This window comes from Vulpes lagopus, chromosome 10 (assembly GCF_018345385.1).
Source record: "Vulpes lagopus strain Blue_001 chromosome 10, ASM1834538v1, whole genome shotgun sequence".
Classification (NCBI taxonomy): domain Eukaryota; kingdom Metazoa; phylum Chordata; class Mammalia; order Carnivora; family Canidae; genus Vulpes; species Vulpes lagopus.
In genome coordinates this window covers 5,844,574-5,871,298 of record NC_054833.1, presented here as the reverse complement: position 1 = coordinate 5,871,298, position 26,725 = coordinate 5,844,574, and the positions used below count along the sequence as shown (strand labels likewise).

Below are 26,725 nucleotides of genomic sequence, written 5' to 3'. Positions count from 1 at the left end.
CAGGAACCTGAGTAAACTATCAAGTATTTACCCAAACTGAGGTATTTCCACCCATGTGTAACTAAGTAATTTAGAGTGGATTGGCTTATTTCAAAACGTCAAATGATATCCTCACCAAAATAATCTCAAGAAATAGGAATCTCTAGAAAATAATGAAAAAAAATTATACACCTTACCCATTAGACAGTAGTCAGCAAAAACAGATTGTAGGAAGACAAGAAGACAGAACTCATCTTAATCATGGTAAAGAGTGGAGAAAATTTTAAGAATTAATGTACATTTAGAAAAACCATCTTGGATAATGGTTCATATGACAGCAGTCTGATTGAAAGCATTTCTTGTAATATTATTGTATAGCATTTACACTCCCTGTCTCTAAAGAACTTTAGCTTCCTAACAGTCTTGGTTCAGCTCACACCATGTCTTTCTGTCTTTCTGTGTCATATTCATTTCCTAGGGATGATGCAACTATACAGAATCAGTTAATTTGAAAGAAATGCAGTGTAAGTACTATGAATCATGAAATGCTTTTATTAGTTTTTTTTTTTTTTTAATTCTCATTTCCTTTGGTCATGGCCCTTTTGGAGATTTAAACAGTATTATCATTTGGATTTATCTTTTCTATATTCCTTGCCCACGAGAAGGCAATTGTCAACGTATTGTTTTTAGTTGATAAATTCTGATGTTTTTAAGCAATCAATCAGCTGTTTATGAAATAATTTACAGAGCATCGACCAAGGGTCTTCACTGAATTAGGTGTTAAGCTGACATTATTGTCATTTCCTGCACGTTGTCTTACTTACTGTTTTTTTAAAAAAATGGACATTAATGTAGATGAGGATGGAAATTTTTGTTTTGTTTTGTTTTCTTTACCAGTTGTTTGCTCCTTGTATTAACGTGGACTAAACAATTAGCTTTGGTGGCCATCATCAGCCATCATCCTCCCTTCAGACTTTTTTTTAAGTTAGTTTATTTATTTATTTATTTATTTATTTATTTATTTATTTATGAGCTATCTCTACACCCACCACAGGGCTTGAACTCCCAACCCCGAGATCAATAGTTGCACGCTCTTCCAAACTATGCCAGCCGGGCACCCCTCCCTTCAGACTTTAAAGGCCCTGGTATAGAATTAAAATGAATAGTTTCTCAGTGCTGGCTGAGCTTATGGATTGGTGGCACTTCTGAATAATGTTGGCTTCTGACAAACAGAAGAGATGTGTATGGAAATGTCAGTTTCAGAGGTAGAAGCAGAGTTGGGATTTAATTTTCCCTTGTGGTTCTGTGTTGAAAATTTGCCTCCCGCCTCCTCTGCCCTTATGCTTGGGTCATTCCAGAATCATCAGAATTTTTTTTTTTTTCCTGCTTGGGATCGTAAAGGGTTAAGAGGGGCAAACTTAGTCTGTTTTACACCTATTTTTATCCTAATTTTTACCTTCTGTGTAAAATCATTTTTGTCCTCTTTCTGCAACTGCCTTGGGTACACAGGACCAGTAGTGTGAATGGGAAGGTGAATTCAGGGGCGGGGGCAGTGCTAAGGTTCTAGTCCTTAGCCACAAGGTTTTTTGCATGGAGTGACAAGTCTATAGGAACGGCACCACTTCCAAACTTTAATGGAGAAGCCAGATTTTTTTGCTCAATGGTGTGATCTGCCGTTAAGCTCATGTTACACATCCTATCTTAATATTTCCCCTTCTCTTAGCTTCTCCCCACCCCGGAGAGCAGTCTCTCTTCCCGTGTCAAACTTCCTTTTCTCTCCTCGTATTTCATTCCTCCAGGATCTGTCAAGTGTCCAAGTTCTCAGAGCTAGCTCGCTTAAAAATGGATCATGTCCAGAGGGACCAGTGCCGACTTCTCATGAATCTATTGGAGTTTCAGATGTACACGCTTGCACCCAGAGCAGTGGGAGAGGAGGAAAAATGAGAGGGAGGTCTCCTCTCCAGGAAAGGAAGGCAGGGAGGGCCTTTTCTTCCTGTGGCAGGATTGGTACCTTAAAATCTGCTCTCCCAGGGTTGAGTTTTGGGCTGAGCAGTCTGGGAGAAAGTCAGCCTGAATCCAGAGGCCTGAGACCCAAGAGCTTGCCCGAGACCCTGTGACCGTAGCTTCATGGCCAAAGAAGAATATGTAAATTCACTGAATTCCCAGGCATTTCAGTTCTAGAGGAAGAAGATTAGGGGAATCCAAGAGTCTTGACCTCACTGTGAGGCTGAATTAGAAGTAGAGCCTGTTTTAACTAGCACAGCTTGAGTTTTGTACTTGAACCCAAGCTTAAATCAAAATACGCTCCACTCCTACCATATTCTGATGGGAACTGTTATGAAATGTTAAAGTCTAATCTGAAAGCAAACAGAGCTTTAAGTTAAACGATGTAACATCGTTTAATCGTGTTTATAACTTGAGGGACGAGTGTCTGGGCCTCGTATCCCAGATAGGAGCTGGAATTCCATGGCCCTCCTTCCCAATCTGGACCTGTCTGGAAGCACTTATTTGTACGAAGTCTCCCAGTCTGAAAGTCTGTGTCATTGTTTAGATACGCCTGAATAAACAGACAGAACGATAAACTTCCTCCTCAGGTGCAGTTTATATCTTTTGAACCAGACCGTAGCCTGTGAGCCGTGCTTTCCTGGCCAGAGGCTGCTTCAGCTCTGCACGTGTGTGCAGGGGGCTCTACTTGGTCCCCAGATCTGGAGGGCGAACCAATGGGCGTGAGGACAGGACGGTGACACTCAGCTCCTAGTGAAGTGGGAGTCCCGCTGGGAAAGTCAATCTGATGCACGAAATGAGATGCTCATTTGGGAAAGTCCCCAAGTCAATAGGAGTCAAAAGTCATGATGTCAAATGTCAAATCCTGCTCAAGCAGGTACTGTGTGCTCAGTAATCAGGAGGAAGACAAAATGAGTTGGCTTTAGTTTCTGGGGGGACATTTGATGAAATAAATTGGATTTGAGATCTGCTGTGCAGAATGTGTTTAATTTTGGGTGCCAGACTTTATTATTATTATTATTTCTTAAGACTTTACTTATTTATTCATGAGAGACGGAGAGAGACAGGGACATAGGCAGAGGGAGAAGCAGGCTTCCTGTGTGGAGCCTGATGCAGGACTCGATCCCAGAACCTTGGGATCACCATCTGAGCCGAAGGCAGATGCCCAACCGCTGAGCCACCCAGGTGCTCCTTGAATGCCAGACTTAATTATTTTATTTTATTTTTTTGAAGATTTTATTTATTTATTCATGAGAGACACACACATACAGACATAGGCAGAGGGAGAAGCAGGCTTCCTGTAGGGAGCCTGATGCGGGACTCAGTCCTAGAATCTCAGGATCATGACCTGAGCCAAAGGCAGATGCTCAACCACTGAGCCACCCAGGTGCCCTGAGTGCCAGACTTTAAAAGAGTAATCACCAGAGTCAGCTCAGTGCTTCCCATCTGGGTACTGCATGTGGTTTACAGGCTGGAGCTGGAGCTCCAACCTCACAACCCTTGTGAGGCCCTTGCCTTTCTTCCCAATATGCTATATAGACATTATCATTTTCTCTCTGTGCACAAGCTGAGTAGTTAGTTAGGCACCACTGAATCAGAGGAGTTTTTGGGTGTCAAAGGACCCAGATACCAGGTCTCCTGAGGAAAATGGAAGGGCCTTGCCACATGCACTCGGAGCTGAGAAGATAAGGGATGAACAACAGTGCCTTTCAAACATTGCAAAGGCCATCTTGTTGCAGAAACAAGTTCACTTGTTATCAATCCGGGGCACAGAATTAGGCCTGTGGTCACTGGATGTCCCAGTGACCATACAAGAATTCAGCTCAGATGAGAGTTTTCTCACAGTTAAAATGCCTGACAGAGCAATGTTTTTCAGAGCAGTGAACTTTTCATTTCCAAAAATGTGAAGGAGAAAGAAGTTGGATGTCAACAATGCTGGCTGCGTGGATAGGGTGGCAGGGTTAGACTAAATGGACTCCAGGGTTTCTTCCAACTCAAAATCTCCTTCACTGGGTATATATTTAGTACACCAAAGCCAGTAGAAATGATGGAGCTTTCTGTAGCATGAAGAAACAGGGAGTGAGGAGAAGAATTGGGATGTCCCTGTGTCAGGTATATGTCCAGGAATGAAAAAATATGAGATCAATGGTAGAGATCTTTGAACATTCTTTTTTTTAAATTTTTAAAAAAGACTTTATTTATTCATGAGAGACAGACAGAGAGAGAGAGAGAGAGAGAGAGAGAGAGAGAGGCAGAGACACAGGCAGAGGGAGAAGCAGGCTCCATGCAGGGAGCCTGATGTGGGACTCCATCCGGGTCTCCAGGATCATGCCCTGGGGCAAAGGCAGGTGCTAAACCGCTGAGTGACCCAGGGATACCTCTTTTTTTTTTTTTAGATTTTAATTTATTTATTCATGAGAGACACACTGAGAGAGAGGCAGAGACACAGGCAGAGGGAGAAGCAGTCTCCCCGTCAGGAGCCCGATATGGGACTCGATCCCAGGACCCCAGGATCACACCCTGAGTGGAAGGCAGAGGCTCAACACTAAGCCACCCAGGTGTCCCTTCTTTGAACATTCTGATGGGCAAGGGGGAAGGACATGATAAAACACGTATGTGTGGGAGTTTGGGTTACTATCCTGGGCTAGAGGGTTGTAGGAGAGATCTGGGGCATGGGGGTGGTGGTAAGACATTGACAGCTACTTAGGCCACTGAGGGGCTTTCCGAATTACCCTACACCTTTCCCCGGTTATGGTGAGAGTAATGGAAACAGAGAAAAAAGAAAAAAGGTGAAAAATCAGAATTTAATGAAAAGACCAAAAGGGGTTTCCCTGAAATAGGATTCTGTAAATTATTAATTGAAGGTTATGTGGTTGAGTCTTTAAATCAGGAGACCACAATCAAGTATTTACATTTTGGTCTACCACTCAAGATGACCAGTGACCTGAGTCAAGTCATTAAAATTCCTCATATTTGAATTCCCTAGTAGCATCATCCCAGCAACAGAGAGTGTTTGCAAAATATTCTGGAGTCCTGGATGAAAGGAGCCTTTTAATGTTAATATTATACTATAATTTTTCTTGTTGTCGAGGTTGTTGTTCTCAGTTACAACAATAATGCAATTTTATATTTCCTACCTTAAGGATGTTTTGTCTTCCAGTTGGATTCCAGAAGTGGGCTTTTCTGTGAGATGTTCTTTGAAAGACCGGCAAATCATTCTAATATTTGTTTTAATATTGGTCCATCAAGGGAATGTGAAAAAATATGTAATAGTCAAGATCAGTCTTCTTATTTCTCTCCCTCCCCCCAATCTAATATCTAGAATATATTGAAAATACTTTGGCCTCATCTATTTGTAAGAAGCTATAATGATTTATATTGGTGCTTTCCTGGGGTACCGGTTTTTTTTTTTTTTGTGGAATTCTCTGAACAGGGCTTTCCTGAAAAGAATACATTAAGACTGTCAGAATGATTTTTTTCAGCAGACTAAGCTTTGCAGATGCCCTTTGTTGAGGGAAAAATGCATTATTCTGAAAGTCCTTCTGATCTTCAGGAAAACTGAAAATATCAAATGTTCTTCTACCATTTGAACTTCCCTACAAGAAAAATCCCAGGAATATTTATTTTCTGGGCTAACATAGTTCAGAGCTGATGGTATTTTAAAACATAAGAATAGAAGTGCCTTAAAGAAAATTAAACTTTTAACATAGATTTACTGAAAGGAAGCCTCCTCCTGCCCTTGAAAAGCAGAAATTGTAGTACTCCCTTTCTATTTTCCATTTAATATATATATTTTTTCACCTGAATATTTCCATAGATGAAGTGATGTGTCCAACATAATTATCCTGGGAGATAATTATTTAATGTGTGTCAGCAAGACATGGTTCAGATATGTATTGAGCTCTGGTTGGCTGTGTCCTGAATAAGACCATCGCTATTTCAGGATTGCAAAAACAACTCCAATGCACTGGAAAAAGAAGAAAGGAGGCAGTTGGTCTCATGGTTTAGAAATCCATTTTGTGGCTTGCATGGGCAGACAGTCCTTGAGTGTGAGAGAGCTCGCTTTGATTTATAGGGGCTTATAAAATGTGCTGTGCTTTGTACCCAAAGTCACAGACCTGCTGTGAATAGGACATGGACCTGGAGTTTTTGTGGTAGTAAAATTTATAAAACCAAATAATAATCTCTTTGGGAAGAGCCTCAAAGGCGGGAGGGACCGAGTCTGTTAACCTGGGTTTGTACAATGTCTAGCATGGGGCCATGCAGAGACAAGCCCTCACAAATGTCTTTGTTGTTGACGATGATTGAGACTGAGAGTCCAGTGAGGAGCTGGGCGGGGGGTGTTTACTATGATAGATCGAAGGGGAGCTCGGAGGCCGGGAGGGAGAAGATAAATGGGCAGTTGAGGACCTCGTTTGGCAGATGCTAGTGCTGTTCTTTAAGAAAAAGGAAAATGGCTCAAATTCTCCTCCAGAAGTGTCCTGGCCCCCTGCTAGGGAATTCACTCCTGGTTTGGAGGCGTCTGAGACGTTCAGAGTGATTGGGGTGCAAAAGGTCATTTGTGGCTGTCTTCTCTCTTGGCATGGCTGGCTGTCCACTGTGCTTGATCTTTTATTCTGCTCCCTTCTTCCTACCTCTCCTCCTCTCTCCCTTTCTTCCCTCAACTCCTTATTGATGTTTGCTTCTCTACTAGGCTGCAAAGATCTCACTCTTTTTCTTCCTGTGTCTGGAGACTGTTTCAGGGACAGTGTGCATCCACCCAACCAGCATTTTTATGTGTGAGCGAGTTGAGGCTTGCTTAAGCACAGAGCAGGGAGGTCCTAGGACATTTTCTAGCGTGCCTACTGGGTTTTCTTGCACCTAAGGTGGAAAAGCAAACAGATTGTCATAGGATCAGTATGAACTTTAGCTGGCCTTGCAGTTTGTTATTATAGACAATGTATCCCTTTAAGGCAATTTTGTTGAGAGAAGGTCTCAGTTTGAGGGAAAGGATGAAGAGCAGAACCAATATGAGGTTGTTAGGTCCCTGAGTTACTCTCTAAGTAGCAAGAGAAAGGGTGTGTTTCTCTCAGGCTGCAAGTGCAACGAAAACCTGTACGTTGCCAAGTTAATAGTTAATGCAGGTCTAGTTTTATGCCTAAAAGAGAATGTGTTTATTTATTTTAAAGTAGGCTCCATGCCCAGTATGGAGCTCCCACTTACAACCCCAAGATCTAGAGTTGCATGTTCTACCAACTGAGCCAGCGGGGTACCCCTGCCTAACAGATGATTTATCATGGAAGGAAGAAAAGATATTCAATGTATACAGTTTGTTATGTGTGCAAAAATCACTGTGCTCTCAGGTATGCTGAATTAATGAATTAATAGCTATTCTTTTTAAAAGGATTTTATTTATTTGAGAGAGAGAGAGAGAGCGGGAGCAGAAGGTAGGGGGTAGGGGCAAGGGACAGAGAGAGGGAGAAGCAGACTCCCCCTACTGAGAAAGGAGCCTGATGGGAGGCTCCATCCCAGGACCCTGAGATCATGACCTGAGCCGAAGGCAGATGCCTAACCCACTGAGCCACCCCAACACCCCTAAATTTAGATATTCTTAATTCTTTTTCATTTGCTGCCTGCAGCTCTGTGCAGAGAGATCATTTTACTGCATGTATTCATCAACAAGCACGTTTTCTAATAAAGAAAAAGCCTCCAACCTGATTTTTGTCCCTGTTCCCCGTGTACTCTTCCTAAGGAAGATTATAACCTTGTCTCACAGTCTGGTTAGCAGCAGGGGCCCCGTAAGACACAGACAGGAAATGTCATCCCCTCGCAGCTTCGTCACTGCCATGGGAAGGGTGACATCCTTCAGGTCCACCCCGGCAACAGGTTGTGCCATTAGCATCTAGACCAGTTGGTGACTGTACTCAGTGGTGACCCTCCTCAGATCTGCTTTGGCTTTAGGCTTAAAGTGACCTCCTCACTCCAGTTTGCCCAGGAGCCTCCCACTATGCACTTGCTGGCCCAGGATAGTTAGTAGAAGCACCTCGTTCCTTCTCTGGGCTTCTTCATCAGTTAGCTTGGGTATGAGTGGAGAGAAGCCAGGTTCCAGTCGGCTGTTCCTTTAAACAGACGAGAAACTATCGTTGTCAGTAACTAGTAACACTGGGTCTATGTTAACAGGTTTCTGATCTGGGAAGCAGATATCCATTATCGCACTTAGATAGTCACTCACCGTCTATCTCGGGTCACAGGCAGTTCGAGATACTGGGAATACAGAAGTGAAGAAAACAAGTCATGGCCCTAAAGAAGCTTATGTTTTGGTGGGAGAGACAGGCAAAAACAAACAAACAAGATACAATTTAATGTCACATAATAATAAATGCTGTAAAGAAGCCAAGCAGAGGGTGGGGATGGAGACGTTGCCAGGAGCGTGATCTCCAATGGCATGGCCCGAGAGAACTTCTGATGGTGCGACACTTGAACTGTCACGATAGTGACCTCCGATAGGTCCTGTGCAACAGGAAATGCCTTGTTTAACTACTTCAGATGCCCCTGTGGTGTCCTGGAACCTCACTGGGGAAAGGACAATGACTGACACGATGTGATGGCCATTTGTGTTGTGTGTGGTGTCTTCAGTTTGCTATGAATTTGCTCTGTATCTTCTGTCCAGTACCAGGAACTGGAGTTTTCCACTTGGTGTATTACTCACATCACACTTCCAGTGAGTTTGAGACTTCAGAGAGGGATGGGGAGAGGAGGACATTTTTGAACATGGCGCAGCAACATTCCAGAATGTCTCCAAGGCTGTCTTCTGTCCGCCGTGTGGCTCCATAGGCAGGTGTTCTGGGACATTCTTCCTGGGCTCCAGGTCCTGGTTTGGAGCCTCCTGCCATCTGAGAGGTTTGCAAAGTCTCCTGAACCTTAGAGAGGGAAGAGAAATGGGCTCTTATACCCAAAACCTTCAGACTGAAGTGTTTGCCAAGTGCTTTGCAATCGGCCTTCCCATAAACCCCCCTCATCATCTCTGTGATGGGGTTTCTCGTGCCGGCACCCACTCTGCGGCATAAATGGAGGGACAGATGGGGATGGCAGAGTGGAGGAGAACAAGAGAGGATATGGAGCTGGAGCTCTTCACAGGGATGACCCCCCTGTGCGCTTCCTGTGGGGACAAGCAAGTGCCTGGCACAGGCTATTGGCTCTCGGTAAAAGCTGTGGCACGAATAAGCTACCCAAGGCAAAGGTGAGCTGCTATTTATTTGAAAAGTTTTGAATACAGTTATATATTAAACTAGTTAATCTTCAAGGAATGACATTTAAGAATGTGTAGTAGATGAAGAAAGCATGAGTGGTGAGGTGGCCATTGTATGGTGGCCAGTACACTATCTCCCAGGGTTTGAATTGCTGATGATATCTTGGATGTTGTAGCTGATTGGTGGTTGGTTTGTCCTTATGTCTATTTGTTCATCCATCTGTCCATTCCTTAACCCACCTTTGCACCTCCCCATTCAAAGTTGGTCATATAGGAAGAGGTACTATTACTTAGTAGTAGTGCGATTATTCATCTCACTTGGACTCTGTTTTCTTTTTTTTATGAAGATTTTATTTATTGATTGATGAGAGACACAGAGAGAGGCAGAGACACAGGCAGAGGGAGAAGCAGGCTCCCTGCAGGGAGCCATATGTGGGATTTGATCTCAGCACCCCGGGATCTTGACCTGAGATAAAGAGATGCTCAACCACTGAGCCTCCCAGGCATCCCTGGACTCTGTTTTCTTAGTTACAGAGTAATGGGTTTTATCTAGAGTATTTAAAAGGAACTGTTAATATTAGAACCCTGAGGTTGTTTTATTTGATTATGCACGAGACATTGGAAAGAATCCAATTGAATTAAACATGAATTAAACGGGGGTCCTACCTCCAAAGAGCACAGTCTGGTGGGTGTGATGACAATAGGGAGATAGTAATAGTGCATGCAGAGAATGACCAGTTACCCAACACTGCTGCCGTGAGATTGGGAGGGCAATTCAGAGAAAGGGGAGATGTTTTTTGGCTCTGGGTGTTAAAAAAGACTGTCTGGAGTGGGGGAAGGTGGCATTTATTGAGTGCAGGGAAATAACACCTAAGTTACTGACTATGAGTTGCTTACCATCCTCACTTGGAGCTCATTTTAGTTCAAAGCAGTGAGACAGGCTTTCATATTCCTATTTAGCAGATGGAGAAAGTGAGGCAGGGAATAGGAGTAAGTAATTAGCTCAGAGCCACCAGGCAGTGGAGGAGCAGAGCGGTGATTCAGGAGGAGGTCCATGAGTCAGGAGAGAGATGAGGCTGGCAGGGTGTTTCAGGAGAATAAAAGACCAGGTGGAAGTGCCCTGCATTATGTGAGGAACAGCAGGGACCCCAGAGGTAGCAGTAGAAACCAGGCGTGGGAAGCTGGTTGGACTTCCCTCATGCCTGGCTACAGGATCTGGTTTTCATTTGGCCCATGTGGAGATTTGGTGCTGGGACACAACATGATTAGAGGAGTGCATTTTAGGATGTTTATGACTATACAACCTTCTTATGATTCTAAAATACTTGCATGCGTCTAAGCTCTTCAGTGTGGTATCCAGAAATTCCCTCCCCTGGTGTCTCCTGCAGTCTGGCCCCTGAGAGGTTTTGTGGAGGGCTTTTGTACTAAAAAAACAGCTCGTCCCGCTCCACCGGCCTGCCATTCTGAACATCAGCACTTTTTAAAAATCCCTGTTCGATTCTTGGGATTTTGAGAAGACAATTCCCTAATCTTCCCCCCACCTCGGTGCTGTTCCCTTGGCTTTAATCTATTTCCCGCGATTTCAGAACTTCTCTATTAATAAAGGAATAATTAGATCTGCTTTGGCTTTGCTAGTGAAAAAATATATCATAATATTTAGATTAAAACAGTGTACAACTACACTAGAAAAACACATCCCGGTTACATGATGAGTTCCTCCTTTTCCTTTTTATTCACAATATCCTGGGGTGGCCTACTGGAGAAAAAATACTATTTGATTCTCCCTGGGTGGTCAGACAAGACTTGTAAAGACTCTTGTTTGTTTTGTGTTGAGGCTTCAAAGGCAAGCAAGCTTCCCTCCATAAAGATGTACTAAGAAAATGGGGATTTTTTTGAAGTTGCTATGTATAAAGGGAAATCCAGAGCAACCATCTTCCTTTAGAACTACAAGCTAATGTGATTAGAGGGTCTCTTTTCACCGGGGATCTTTGTTGTTTCTATGTCTGGTCAATACCATCAGTCTTACTGGGAGATCTGTGCTCATGAAAACCATTTCCACCTGTGTTTTTTAATTTAAAAAATTTTTTTTTTACCCACACAAACACATGCGTTCATCTTTCAACCCATGTTTATTGTGCACATTTAGATGGTTTTAAAAGCTAAGGAATCCGAGTGGTGTGCATGTGTGTGTGTGTTGTTGATGCTCTGTTGGTGCATGCTGGTGAAACCTGGTCCTCGGGCCACATGTTCTGCACATTCCAATTAGTAAGGCCCTCTTGCTGTGGGGTGGGAAAAAAGTTTGGATTGGGGTCAGGGCTGGCTAAATGTGGGATCCCTTTTAATGCAGGCTTTGTAGAATTCCCTTATTAGCACCTCGAGGTCAGTGGGAACCGGGGGAAGCTGGTGTCCTGTGCACAGTTGGTATTTTCTGCTGTGTGTAGCGTGTGTCAGCCATTTCCAATAAAATGCTTATTTTCTCCATTTCATAAAATTAATTGTACTTAATGGGGGAGGTTGATAGTGCTGAATTATTTTAAGCCTGGAGGGAGCAGAGCAGCTGTGTCCTACATCAGACCACTGATCTATCTAATAGGTTGTCTTGCCACCTGACTCAATGGACGAATGTGCGTAGCCAATTACGTGAATCCCTGTATGGAGTGAAAAATGACCTTGAGCCCCAGAGAGCCAGACAGTTGCTTGATGCAGTGTGTTCACCCACTGAAGCTGTTTTGCTGCCTTGGCCGGATAGGAAATGTGGCATATTTCTAATCTCTAGAATTGTATTTTAAAAAAAAAAAAAAAGAAGTAGCCACTATGTAAAATAGGTAAATCTATCATGACTTGCCAGGAACTTTGCTTTTGAAACCAGATGCTTAGAAAAATAAGTAGTTTGGGGGGTGTAGCCTCTAAAAATGTTAGGGAAGGAAAGAACCTGCAAGCATCTTCATTGTTATAGCCAGACATATAACCTGTTCTTATAAACTGTGTTTTTTTTTTTTTTAAATGAAGACTATTAGGGAAAGGAAAATATAAATTTTTTGAATAGAAAGACTTAGAAACACCATAAGCTAATTTTGTTGAGTATTCTTTTGGGCAAGTATTTCTATAATCAAATACATTCTTAGAAAATATCAGATTTTTTAAAAGAGAGAAGTCCTGGCATAGAAAACAAATTTAACCCTTGGTATGACCTTGCATGTCTTTGTAAGTCCCGGAGTCAGGATTCACTGTGGCTTTGATGTGAGTCTACCAGCCACAGGATGGCACTCAGCAAAGTGCCCATGGTGTAGTGGGAGGAAAGTCCTTTTGGAGTCAGCCGGCTCCTGGTTTTGATCTATGGCTCTGCTATGGCTAGTTCTATGACCTTGGGCAAGTTACTGCATACTCTCAGCCAGTCTCTCTGTCCACAGCCTTCTACTGCTGTCGAGACAAGCCTTACAAAAATGGTTTTAGAGGGTAAATGAAATAAGCAATAGACGATGGGGTCTGATATATATATTTGTATTAGCTTTCTTTCTTGCTCTGATTACATCCCAGGGCTAATATTTTTTCATGTGTAATAATGCACTGTTAACTCTGGTAGTCACTATGAACATTTAAAACCCTTCATTTTTCAGATAATGAAAAGAAATGTCACTCCCAGAAAGGGGGAGTGACAAGCTTGCATTGCTTTACAATAGGAGTAGCAGAGCTGCTGCTAAAACCAGGTTGTTGGGTGCTTCTAGCTTTAATTCCAGGTATAAGGAGGGCCTCCCACTCTGTAGTGAGTCTGTGGCATGGAATGGCTCTAGAGCGGGCAAGTCCAAAAGCCACTCTTATGTGTTCTTTTCTTCTAGAAATCTTCAGGGTAGACCAAAATGTGTACTGAAATGTGTCTGCTGTGTCCTTCTGTTTACTCTTGCAACTTTTGACTCAGTTTCCCTTTCTTTCCTAGTACTCTCAGGTGACTACGGAAGCATTAGCACCCTGCATGCTCAGGTAAGAGACTTTTTGGGTGGGAGAGATTTACAGATAAAGGGTCATACTGATTCCCTTTGTGGCTGCGGCCTGGTTTTTGCTCTTTCCTGGGTTGCCCTAAAGATCCTCATGGCCACCTTTTACTTTTATTTATTTTAGTTTCTTTTCTATGCTATTACCCTATTATATTTTTGGTTTCATTTTTATCTACTCATATATGTATGTTGTGATAGAAAACATGCATGGTAATGGCAACCCCTACCTTCAGGGTAAGGCTTTGCTCTTGAAGAGACAGTTCGGGTATAAGGCAGGTGTCAACTATCTGTAGTGTTTTAAAAATTTTTTCAATGCATACCTTACTCTTGAAGATGAGAGCTCTTTGTTTTTTTTTTTTTTTTTACATAGATACGATATTGTTCGTACACCTAAAACAATAGTTAATAATCTTTTAAAATATCTTATTTATTTATTTATTTATTTATTTATTTATTTATTTATGAGAGCCCAAGAGAGTGAGAGTTCAGGGAGAGGGGTAGAGAGAGAAGGAGAAGGAGAATCTTGAGCAGGCTCTGTGTTGAGCTTGGAGCCAGACTCAGGGTTCAACATGGGGGTCAGTCAGTCTCACAACCCATGAAGAAGATCATGACTTGAGCAGAAATCAAGAGTTGGACACTTAACCAACTGAGCCACCCAGGTGCCCCAACAAGAATTCTTTTATATGAAATACCCAGTCTGTTCAATATTCTCATTGTACAGACACATACTATAAAAACAAATCTTAGGCATGTCATTTACAACATGATGGCTATGGTTAGTACTGCTGTGTGGTGTATTTGAAAGTAGTTGAGAGAGTAGATCCCAAGAGTTCTCATCATAAGGGAAAAACATTGTTTCCCCTCCTTTTCTTTTCTTTTTTTTGTACCTGAGATGATGGATCTTAACTAAACGTATTGGGGTGATCATTTCACAATATGTGAAAGTCAAATCATTTTGCTATACACCTTAAATGTAAACAGTACTGTATGTTAATTATATCTTCATAAGAGTATGGGGGAAAAGAATCTTTGGTGTTTTGTATGTTGGGAGGCACCACTTTAGTCTAAGCAGTGGTTCTCAAGGTGTGGTCCAGCATCAGCATCACCAGGGAACTTGCTAGAAATGCAAATAATTGAACCCTATCCCAGACTGAGTTAGAGACTCTGGGGGTGGAGTGATTCTTTAGGTGATTCTAACCCATTGCAAAGTTAAAGGAAAAATAATGGTCTAAAGAAAATCCCAATGTTTTACTCTATACACACCCTATTTTATGTTTGTCTTTGGGTTCAACACAGCAGAATATCCTGAGATACTCAAGATACACAAGATGGTGCACTTATACCTGGGTCGTTGTGATATAAGAGGAAATATATATTTTGGTCTTCCTCCCTGGCTTCTGGCCAGAGCTCCTAAAACCTCAGTAATTTCCTAAGACTAACAGAAGCGTCTTTTGTTTTAATATCTGGTTATTGTTCCTAGCTCCTGAAACAGCTCTGGAGTGATATGTTTTGTTATTCAGAACAAGCCCTTTCAACCACACCTGAGTTTCTGTTAATAAGGCAACTCTTGGAAAGCCTCTAATTATGGGGGCTGGTTGCCAGGGGAACCACCGTGTGATTAGACGATTAGAGGATTGGTACTTGCAGGCTCCACCCCCTGACCTCCAGGGAGGCGAGAGGGGGCTGGAGGTTGAGTTAAACACCAGTGGCCAATCATCTAGTTCATTATGCCTACCCTAGGAGAAGGGGTTTGGAGAGCTGCTGGGTTGAGGCTGGGCAGGTCCTGGGAGCAGAGCATGCCAGGAGGCCCGCGTCCGCCTCTTGCGCCTTGCCCCAGGCATCAACCCCGTCTGCCCGTCCCTGAATTGTAGTCTTCATAATGAACAGGTAATCTGGTAAGTAAACTGTTTTCCTCAGGTCTGCAAGCTGTTCTAGTAAGTTAATGAACCGACAAAGGAGTTGTGGGAACCCCTGATTTCCATGTAGCTGGTGGGTGGGAGTCACAGGCTGTGATCGGGGCTTGCAAGTGGCCTTTGGGGTGGGCAGCATTCTTGTGGCCGGAGGCCTTAACCTGTGGGGTCTGTGCGACTCTGGGCAGGGGGTGCAGAGTCAGAATTGAACGAACTTGCAGTACCCCCAGTCCGTGTCCCTCGAGATGTGGAGAATCGCTGGGTGGGGGGCAAGGCGCACGTTTGGTGTCAGGAGTGTTATGTGAGTCGAGGGAAATGGGGAGTTTGCTTTCTCATGACCAAGTGGGGGTTGAAGGCTTTCATTGCCTTCCGGGGCCTGGACCAAGCCCCTTCCATCTGTGGCTGCAGAAAGCATCCTGCTGAGCCCACTCCCTTGTTGGGAAGCCAGCACGCGCAGGCCATTGACTAGAACCTTCTGGCCCCGGAAACAATGTCGGCACAGACCCAGTGGAATTAGAACCATAACTTCTGTGAGTGTGTTTGGTGGAGAAATAAACTTTTTTAAAAAGAGCACACTGCTAAAAGTTGGGGTACTCAAGTGCTTGCCGCACAGGAGCATCACCCGGGCGGCTTCTAGAAAGGCCCCGGTCACCTGGCCTGGCCTCAAGAGTTTCAGTTGAGTTGGGAGTTGGTGTCAGGAGGGGACAGGGCTCGGTCCTCGCATCAGCATCAGCGTGGCCTGAAGGTTCTCCAGGGGACGCTACCGGTGGCCGTGGTTCACAACCAGGAATTTATTTGGTTCGGGATAGAGGTAAGGAACTAGACGAAAATACATCGCAAGAGTGTGACTCTCCGGGGACTTCCTCCAAGCGAATACGTGCTTTTCGAACTGTGGTTCTTGAAGCTATTGGCTTGTTCTGTGTTCAGCTGAGGCCCAAATTCATTCCACAATCTTTCTGGCCAGTTCTAGGTAAGGAGATTCGACTAGGGTTTCTCTGCACACCTGTAGGTGTCTTGGGGGTTCGGGGGTACAATGCGTATTTCTGTAGCCCGTGAGTGACCCCTGATCTCTCAACCTCTGCAGTTGCCCTTCATCTAAGTGGACATTGCTCTGGGAAAGAGACTGATGTTTTGCAGGGTGGGCCATTTTAATGTTTCTGAGGCTATCAATGAGACCAGAGCCTTCCTTGCAGTCCCGAGGTTACGGGAAGGAAAGATTGAGCTGTATTTGTTGGTTGAGTGTTGAAATATTCCATGGAAAAAGGGAAACAAGTTCTACCACTGATTTTTCTTGGCAGGATTGGTAACCTTTCCCCCCAAATTTCTGGCAAGTGTGATTAGAAATTGACTTGCAGGATTTGCTCCCACTTGCTTCCCAAGACATCTTTTGCTGGCTTGCTGCTGACTAGCAGTAGTTAATTTGCTATCTCTCACACGTGTTATCCAAAAATCACAGAACTCAGAAATAAACAGCATGAACTTGGTCGGTCACATTTGGAGGATTAGCCAGATGTAAATCTGAGTTGGACTTGGGAGGTTTCGTGTGCCTCATTTAAAAATAAATAGAACTCTAGCTTTGAGTAGAAACAGATTTTTAAAAAATGAAATATCGTACTGGAAAACAAATTTTATTTTTCCAATAAAAAAAAATACGGGGAGGAGGTAAGCTTTTCTTGACGCCAGTGCTTATTTTATTTCATGCCCTTTCTTTCTCCTTGCTGATGGCAGATGTAGCCAAAATAAGACCTGAGTTCATTTTCTAAAACGGGGGGAAAAAATTAATCATTCAGGAATTTATTTATTCTTAATTGACAGCAGACGTTTAAAACCTGATTGGTTACGGTCGATGGTTTAACATGCCTTTTAGGAAAATACACCTTTATGTATAGCTCAGAGTTTTCTGTGGACTCCTTATGACACAGCAGGTTGAGGTGTTGGTTGGCCATGAGGGTTTCTGATTCTTAGACCTTCTAAAATTTTATTCCTCACCAAGAGAAAAGCGAAAGCTATTTTTCATGTGATTACAATATGAGTTATGTGATTAAAAAGTTTTCTGTTGATATGCAAATTTGCTGCCAGAAATACCAAATATTCATATGCCACCTGTTTTTAATTCGAGCAAAATCCATAATCAGAACGAAATAAATCTTAGAAAAATTAGAAAAAGAATTCAAATTTTCTTAAACTTTTTGTACTTATCCTTCCAGATTGTGCTAAGTCAAACTAATACACCAATGCCAAAAGGTTGACTCTACCAGGTAGAGATAATGTTTCATACAGACATGTGATTTGAGTTGCGGATCTGTTAGACCGTTCCGGGGAGTGGATTTTGATCATACAGGTTTCTAAGCAGTCCCCAAATTTAACAATTGTGGATCATATTACCTTTTGTTTTCTGTTTATTACAAAAGTGACTATTTGTGACCTGACATAGTAAAACCTGCCTGTCTAAACCGGTACGGCTGTCCAACCATCCTGTCCCATCTTTGCCCGTGAAATCCTTTTCTGTTCTTCAATCCCGAGATCAAATTTACAGTGTCTACCACTACCCCTTTCTAGGGACAAAGATAGTCTGTCCCGTTAATTTGTGAGTGTTTTAAATTTTTTTTTTTTTTATTTATGATAGTCACAGAGAGAGAGAGAGAGAGGGGCAGAGACACAGGCGGAGGGAGAAGCAGGCTCCATGCATCGGGAGCCCGATGTGGGACTCGATCCCCGGTCCCCAGGATCGCGCCCCGAGCCAAAGGCAGGCGCCAAACCGCTGCGCCACCCAGGGATCCCTTGTGAGTGTTTTAAAAGTAATGAATGGTCAGATGTGCAGCAGACTAACTTTGCAGAAGGGCTTTTTTGAAAGCTTCTGTCACTGAAGGTGTGGGGTGAGGGATGTGGTCGTGACGGGGATACAAGTGTCTTCTCATCTTCCTTATCTCCGGAGAGCTACTATCCCCTGGACAGCTCTTTGGTAGGTAGATGTTATCCAATTTCAATAAGTAAGGTGTAGGGAAAGGTAAAGAGAAAGAAAGAGAGAAAGCACCAGAAGGAAATAATCCTACCCATGCTCAGATATTGTCCATATGACCTCAGACACAGACACTGAAGTGACGGAACCAGACTGCTTCTCTGTGTATTCCTGTGATCTAATTAAATGTGTTTTCACTTAAAAAGGATAACAATGTTAGATCTTAATGGGATTAACCTCACTGAAGTTTATTAGGCATTGCTTTGACAGTAAAGATTATGGATGGCTCAAGTTCTGTGCTGCTGAGGATAGCCAAGGTATCAAACAAAACGTGTATTATATGACTGACACTTGGAATGGGAGCAGAGTTTGAATATTTTTCCCTCTAATTTTTTGGGAAGATTTATTTTGATGCTAAGGTGAAGTGTTTAGCTAAAACAAAAGGGAGGCATGGTTGTTGTTGTTGTTGTTGTTGTTGTGTTTTAAGTAGAACCAAGGCTATATTGTTCCTGAGGGTTTCTCTTGCTCCAAATTATCTAGATGAACTGTTTCTTTAGCTCAAGTTCATTGATAACTACCCACTTATTTTTTAACATTCTTTTTTTTTTTTTTTTTTAATTTATTTATGATAGTCACAGAGAGAGAGAGAGGCAGAGACACAGGCTGAGGAAGAAGCAGGCTCCATGCACCGGGAGCCTGATGTGGGATTCGATCCCGGGTCTCCAGGATCACGCCCTGGGCCAAAGGCAGGCGCCAAACTGTTGCGCCACCCAGGGATCCCCCCACTTATTTTTTAAAAAAAGATTTTATTTATTTATTTGAGATAGCACAAGCACAAGCAGGGTGGAGGGGCAGAGAGAGAGGGAGAGCAGACTCCCCACTGAGCAGAGAGCCTGATGTGGGTGTTGTTCCCAGGACCCTGAGATCATGACCTGAGCCGTAGGCAGATGCTTAACTGACTGAGCCATGAGAGCCACCACTTTCTTTTGTAAGTGTTGTAGGTACTGAATAACAGTTTTTTTTCTTGTGGTAAAACATAAAATTTACCATCCTAGCTGCGTGGAAGGTACAGATGAGTTGTCCTGAGTACATACTTGCACAACCGTCACCATTATCTATCTCTACAACTTTTCTTCCCAAACTGGAATTGTACCCACTAAACACTAACTCCCATTCTTCTTCCTCTCAGGTCCTGGCAGTCACCATTCTACATGTTTCTGTGAATTAAATGGTAGATAATGATTTGTAGAATCATACAGTATTGTCTTTTGTGTGTGTAACTGGTTTATTCCATTTAGCATAATGTCCTCAAGGTTCATCCATGTTGTAGCATGTGCCAGAATTTTTAATACCATATTCCATTGTATGTACAGATCATTTTGTTTATACATTCACTTATCAATAGCATGAGTGGATTTCTTCCAACCTTTGGCTATTATGACTCATGCTAGAAAGAACATAGATGGACTCCAACTATCTGTTGGAGTATCAATATTTTTGAATTGTTTCCCCATGAAAAGTGTCTTTGTCCAATTGTGTAAGATACCCACATGCTGGTTTTGATACTGATTAGGTGACTTCAATATTGTTTGTAACAAAGCCTTTTTTTGTAGCCTCATGAGAATTAGTATGTTGTGTATGATTTGTGAAGGTCCCCAAAGGTGTATAGGGACAGATAAACACATGGCACTACAAACCTTTAGAACACACCTGACTAGACATAAAGATCCACTTTTCCCTGGTAAAGACCCATCGAGATACACTTTTTAAGACAAAGTCTGGCATCATAGAAAGATCTACGTTTTAGAATCTTCATTAAGATGACCTCTGGAAAAATTAAAGTGGCTTCCAAAATTAGCATTCTCTGGCTAATCAAAATTCTCAAAACAGAGGATAATCTGGGATTCGGAGCATATGTCTTTCCCTAGAGAGTAAAGTTTATCTCTTGGAAAGTAGTGTAATAGCTCCTTTTGGGAGCATATACCACCCAAAGATACATCCTCTCCTCACATTTTTGGTGTTTTCAATGTTTTTTCTACCTTCTAGAACAATCCTGACCTGATGATTATTTCAGACACCTTCTGGTTACCTAAATAGGGAAGCTCCCTGTAGCTAATATTTGAGCAGGTACTGTATGTTAGAGTTAGGATATTATTACTAGTTAATGTTCATCCAATCCTTGGTGTGATGGGCATGTTCCAAGCCCTTTATATGTATCGTGATTTATTTAATCTTTCCCAATATCTCAATGTGTTTGATACCAGTATAACCTGATTTCACAAATGAGACAGAGGTTCATTTGAGGACACAGTTAGGAATTGTCAGAGTCAAGATTTGAACTCAGGCATCTGACTTCAGACTGTATCTTTGACCACTATGCCCTACTGGCCTGGCATTTTGCCATTGATCTAACTTATAAGCTATGTGGGCAGCATTCTCTGGAGGACAGATTCTGAGGAGAAAAAGTCAGTTCTGTGTGTCTGTCTTGAAACCCATGCCATATTAAATGATCACCAAGTATTTTAGAAGCTCAGCAACAAAGGACCAAGCTCTCTTCTGAACACTGTGCCCTTTATTTCCCTTTTAAAAAGGTAAACCCATTTCCTGGAAAAAGAAATTCAGAAAGATCATGGTTAGGAATTTTAAAAAAATTAATCTATTTTTATGAAAGTTTACTACTTCTCTATGAATATATATTTTGTAAAGCATTTACCAGAAGTATTGTGAATAAACCTCACTCAGAAGTTTGGTATTAGAGTTTGTAAGGAAGATCTACTTATGTCCAGTTAAAATTGCGTGATTCCTCTTAAGATACTGGTGTTCTAACAAGTACTTGTAGCCAATTTTATCCCAAAATATCCAAGAATCATTATTTATACCCGTTAGCAAGTGAATGGGTCCTCTTAATGAGGTCTTATTTTTTCTGAATGCTCTTGGTGAGGATTAGAGAGTCCTTTGTAGCTGAAGGAACATTCTATGAGCAAAAGTCATAGTTGCCAGGCATTTTGCTAGAGGCTGTGGAATTAAGGACCTTTAAGAAATAATGGTTAAGATAGGTTTAACTTAGTTTGAGACACAGAGGTAAGACAGGAGATGGACTAATTCTGTTGAGGAATGTGGTTTGGAGAAAAATAAACTGGGTGGGAGCTTGGTTTTTCAAGTTGAAAAACCAAGGAGTTGTCTGGACAAGGTACGGAGTAGTGGTGGCGGGGATGGCGGGTGAGTGTTCTCAGGCAAAGGAAAAGCTGCATACAAGAATATTTAGGTAAGAAGCAGCATGGTGTGTTCTGCAGATCCCTGAATGACCAGTTGAATTAATGTGGAAAAAGATTTAGGTGACGGATTTTAAAACTACCTTTGAGTCTTGGCTTATCCTCTGTCAAGGTATATCAATCACTTTGGCCTTTGTTTTGAGGATTAAAACTAATGTATGTAAACTCTTCAGTAAACCTGATGTAGAGATTTCTACATGGATGCTATCATATGCTATTATCCTTTTCATTTGTCTCTTTGTTTTGAATGGTATTACATTTGCATGATGCAAAAGCCCCCCAAAATAAAAAATCTTCCACATTTGAGCATCCTCTGTCAGGTTCCTCATTTTCAGCTCCCACGGAAATCACTATTTGTGGTTTCTTATACAGCACTTTATGGTCCCTTTCTGCTGCTCTATGAGGAAATAGGAGTATCCATTCTATACTTCCTGTTCTTACACAAAAGGTAGCATATTATACACATTGTGTAATACCTTCCTGTTTTATACTTAACCATACATACTAGACCTCTTTCCATATCTGTTTATAAGCCAACTTCCTCATATGCTTTTTTTTTTTTTAAAGTACTACTTTATTTGGATAGTTGGACTCCCAAGATATTACAGTAACAGTACAGAGTTCTCACATGCGCTTCATTCAGCCTCCCCCAATTAGTATCTTAGTATGTTGTCAAAATCAGGAAATTGGCTTTGGGACAATACTCTTCACTCTGATACCTTATTTGCACTTTACCAGTTTTTATATGCATTCTCTTTAGGGGGAAGTGCCTATTTCTATGCAGTGTTATCACGCTTGTGTATTTGAGTGACCATCTTGCCAGTCAAGGTGCAGAACTGTTCCCTTACTGGGGCACCTGGCTGGATCAGTTGGTGGAGCATGTGACTCCTAATTTTGAGGCTGTGAGTTCAAGCCCTGCGTTGGGTGTGGAGATTACTTACATAGAAAATCTTTGCAACAATGAATGGGGCACCTGGGTGGCTCAGTCAATAGAGCACCTGACTCTAGATTTCAGCTCAGGTCATGATCTCAAGGTGGTGAGATCAAGCCTTAGGTTGGGCTCTGTGTTGGGCATGGATCCTACTTAAGATTCTCTCTCTCCCTCTCCCCCTCCTCCCATAAATAAAGGAAGAAAGTCTTTAAAATGAAACAAAGAAAAACTTTTCCCTTGCCATCAAGCAACTACCTTCTCTGCTACTTTTTAATAGCGTGACCTATCCACTAGCAACTGCTGCTTAATCCACACATTATATGTATGCCTACTTTAAGAAAACCCAAACATATATTCCATGCTTCTCAACGGTAAGAATCATATTTTCATATATTTTTATTCCCTATTGGACCAAGCACTTAATGGGTACTTCATAAGAACTTGTGGAGGGATCCCTGGGTGGCTCAATGGTTTAGCACCTGCCTTCAGCCCAGGGTGTGATCCTGGAGACCCCGGATCAAGTCCCACATCGGGCTACCTGCATGGAGCCTGCTTCTCCCTCTGCCTGTGTCTGCCTCTCTCTCTCTCTCTCTCTCTCTGTATCTCATGAATAAATAAATAAAATCTTAAAAAAAAAAAAAAAAAACAACCTTGTGGAAATGCAGGAGTCAAAACCCGAAACAAAGCCAAGCCAAATAGAAGATTCAGAGTTGAAAAACAGATGAGTCAGGATCATTTGCTTCACGAAATAACTAAGTTCAGACTTCCTTAAGTGGGAACTCCTCAATGTGAATTAAGTGACAGTTTATCATTTCTTATAGGACTCCATTAAAAGTGCTAGTGATCAGAACACAGTCTTTTAAAAGCATCGCTTTTCAGTGTTTCTGTTTTCATAATTTCCTCCCCCTTTAAGGCCCTCTATTCTAGTGGCATGATAGTGTTTATTATCCCTAGTTGACAGAGTAGGAAACTGGCTAAAAGAGGGAAGAAAGCTGTCATTGAGTCTAATAAGACTAAATCAATTTGATTTAGGCTGTCCAACAACCTAAGGTTAACATTACCCTCCTCATTTTACAGAAGAGAATGAAAAGTGCTCAGAGCTTTAGGAACTTGCCTCTGGCCAGTTGAGATCAGACAGGATTCCAAACCTACAATTCTCATCAGGACTCCATAATGAATACTTTGCTTTCCTTGGGTTAAAAGTTAAAGAATTCAGATTCCCTGCCTTTTTTTTTTTTTTTTAATTAATAAATGATGGTGAAAGTAGTATTCCAGTATATTATTTATGGAAGATCTATACTGTAATAGTTTATAAAAATGATCAAGGGCATTGGAGTTGGCCAGACTTTTGTCCAAATCCCAGCTCAGCTTAGCTGATGATGGACGTGTTGATTTACCTATGGAAGCTTCAGGTAGTCCTCTATAAAACAGAAACCTTGGTGATTTCCCCATTGAATTGAGGGAATTAAACGGAATAAAATATGCAAGACTCTCAGCGCAGTGCCTGGTACTTACCAGCCACTTAACAAAAATAAAACTATTAAATGTGGGTCTTTATTTTATGGACCTTTCCACTTATAAATACCAAAAGTTATAAGTATTAAGACTATGCGATTGATGTACAATACAACATACTATTGATGGAATTCACCTAGTGACACAGCGATTTAATTTTTTAAAGTTTCTTAGGATGTCCTTTTACCTTGACATTTTTTTAAATCATTGAAGTTGCTGTATTGTCGAATGTACCTCGATAATTTTTTTATTTTTATTTTTAAATTTATTTTTATTATTTTTTAAAGGCTTTATTTATTCATGAGAGACACAGAGGGGGGCAGAGACACAGGCAGAGAGATGGGCAGAGAAAGAGGGAGAAGCAGGCTCCACGCAGGGAGCCCGATGTGGGACTTGATCCCTCGACTCCAGGTGCTAAACTGCTGAGCCACCCAGGGATCCCCAGATAATTTTTTTTTAAATCATTGAAGTTGCCGTAATGTCGAGTGTAAGGTAGCCCTTTTTCCCCCAAGGTGGTTTTTATTTTTAATTTGTGAACGAGCAGATTTTCTAGAAGTTAATAATTTGTGTTGACAGTATAGGAACAACTTTTTTGTGGTTTAGGTCTTACTAAGGTTTTGTTAACGTAATCTTCTGTATGCCCATGGACCTATTCATTACCTGAGAAGTGGTCCAGCAGAAAGGCAGGTAGCTGCTGTGGGTGTGGATGTCTGGTGGTGGTTGGGGGGCGGTGGAGGTGCTCAAGGCAGGCAGCTTTTGCAACAATAAAAGATAATTGAGTGCAATCACCGGCTTTGCCATTTGCATTCACATTGTTGGAATTGTTCAGGGCCTGTGCTTAACTCTGCTTAACAGGGTGTTTGTTTGTTTAGGGTGAGACCCTTTAGGTATCTGTGAGTAGCATTTGCATCACAGTGACAGACTGTGGAGAGCTCTTTCCTGTGTTACAGATTGCTAGGAAATTGGATAGACCTCCAGAGAAATTCTCTCCCACGCCTTCCCTGGGGACCAGCCTGTGACACAGGTGAGAAAGGCAGTGGAGGTGGGGTGGAAAGCCAATGGCTAGACTGGCTAGAAGAGAGTGAGCTACAACTCCATAGGGTTGCCTCCAGTCTTCCAGACTTAGGGACACTCTGCATGTAGCCATGGAGAGGACACTTGGCACATGCACTGAAGTTCCCTTGAGAGCCTCTGGCACTTCTCAAAAAAGAAAGCCAAAGGAGAGCTTGCCTCACAAGTTCTCATTAGGCATCTAGATGATAGAGCTGGATGCTGTCTTCATGAAGTTGAACCCAGATAGGATGGAACAGCGATTCTCAACTCTACATGCACTCTAGGCTATTTTTTTTTCTTTTTTCCATCTTTCAAATGATTTTACTGTACAGCTGGGGGTTAAGAGCCACTGGGATAAAGAGTAAACACCCTGACAAAATGACAAAAGGGCAAAACAAAGTTCCACTCCCGGTTTGGTGGATGGATCCCCATCTTTCCCAGTGAGACCATTGATCTGTTGTGTTGGCTGGAGTTTGTCTCTCCACCTTCCAGTGGTGGGCTCACAGGGCAGATGTTCTGTTGGCTGCTGTCTCCACCCAACCCAGGTTTCCATGGTGTGTAGGCTATAACTGCACAGCCCGTCTCTGGAGTAAGGAGGGTGACGTTTTCCTGCTTACCCTTGAAATTGTGATTTAAAGTCTTGACCCTCAGGCTTTAAACAGAAATGTACAGTGCGTTCTAAGGGGTATTGTGTTTAAATCTTAATAATTTATCTCTTTCATATAAGAGAAATAACTGCAGGGTAGACAGAAACGCTCTGAGAAAACCATGTGTTTCACATTTACTACAAATAAGTCATCCCTTCTCCTGAGCTCTCAAAAGTCGTAATTTGGAAATCATTCTTTTCCTGTGAAAACCGGAAAGCTGTTTTTTCCCTGTCCTTTTGATAGGAGCTGTAATAAAAGTTCCCATAGGCAAAAGCTTTTGATTTGATATGATATGGTGCCTGTCTCTCTAGGGAAGCCCTGGAAAATGCATTGCTGCATCTCTCTCTCTCTCTCTTTCTCTTAATTGATATGTCTTTTATTCCCTGGGTTTCATGCCCAAGCATGATGTCAGTCACATGTCTTTGGTACATCCCAAGCCCTTTTGCAAATGGAAACCATAGAAGAAAGGAAAATTGGTTGAGTGTATAAACTGTATTTCAGGAACCTCCTAAAGAGTATGTTTCAGAGGCACTAAACTCCGAAGTATTAGCTGACATTTATCGTCGTGCTTCAAAATTAAATGTCTTTCTGATCACATGTTTTGCATACTGTGACATATTTGTCCTCTTTTAAATGCATAGGAATTGGCAAGAATCTAATTTCACCGGAAGGTTTGCTGAAGCATTATCACCAGACAGCCAGAATGATTGATGAGTGCTTTTCAGGAAGGGAAATGCTTCCAGCTTGGTTTGTATTTTGTCTTACCTGGACGTTAGCGCCTTAATTTTCTATTTCAGTTAAGAATAATCCCTTTTCATGCTTGTCGTCATAATCACACTGTAAGAGACTTAAAAATTGTCATCTCCCAGCAATGTAGTTCAGTGTAAGCATTTTTAGGATTGCGCCCCTTTTTTTCCATCACTTTGTGATTGAAGGAGACCGATACTGAGATTTCATTGTGTTAATGGTACTAACTCAAGGCACAGTGTGGTCAAGTGGACAGGCTAAGGGGTAACCAAGGGAACCCCAACACTCCGTCTGAAATGGCGGCAGTAGGAGGTGTGGTGTACTTTGACAGTTTTTAAAAAGTAACATTAAAATGGTGCCTGAGAGTCCGATGGCTTCGGTTAACATGGAGTCTAGTGAGGCAGTGTAGGTGATTCTGTTTTTCTCTTCTCATGCTTTTATGTTTTGCTGTCCTCTGAATTGTACTCTACAGGCAATTAGCCATTCTT

At 42.1% G+C, this 26,725-nt stretch overlaps 1 protein-coding gene across 3 annotated transcripts in view; it reads left to right on the top strand.

Moving 5' to 3' along the window:
* Positions 1-26,725, top strand: part of LOC121500689 — a 414,421-nt gene that overhangs the window by 87,692 nt on the left and 300,004 nt on the right. For all 3 annotated transcript variants that reach the window (XM_041772631.1, XM_041772632.1, XM_041772633.1), the window contains exon 4: positions 13,146-13,189. In XM_041772631.1, the coding sequence (XP_041628565.1) occupies positions 13,146-13,189 (44 nt within the window). The remainder of the gene's footprint in view (positions 1-13,145; positions 13,190-26,725) is intronic.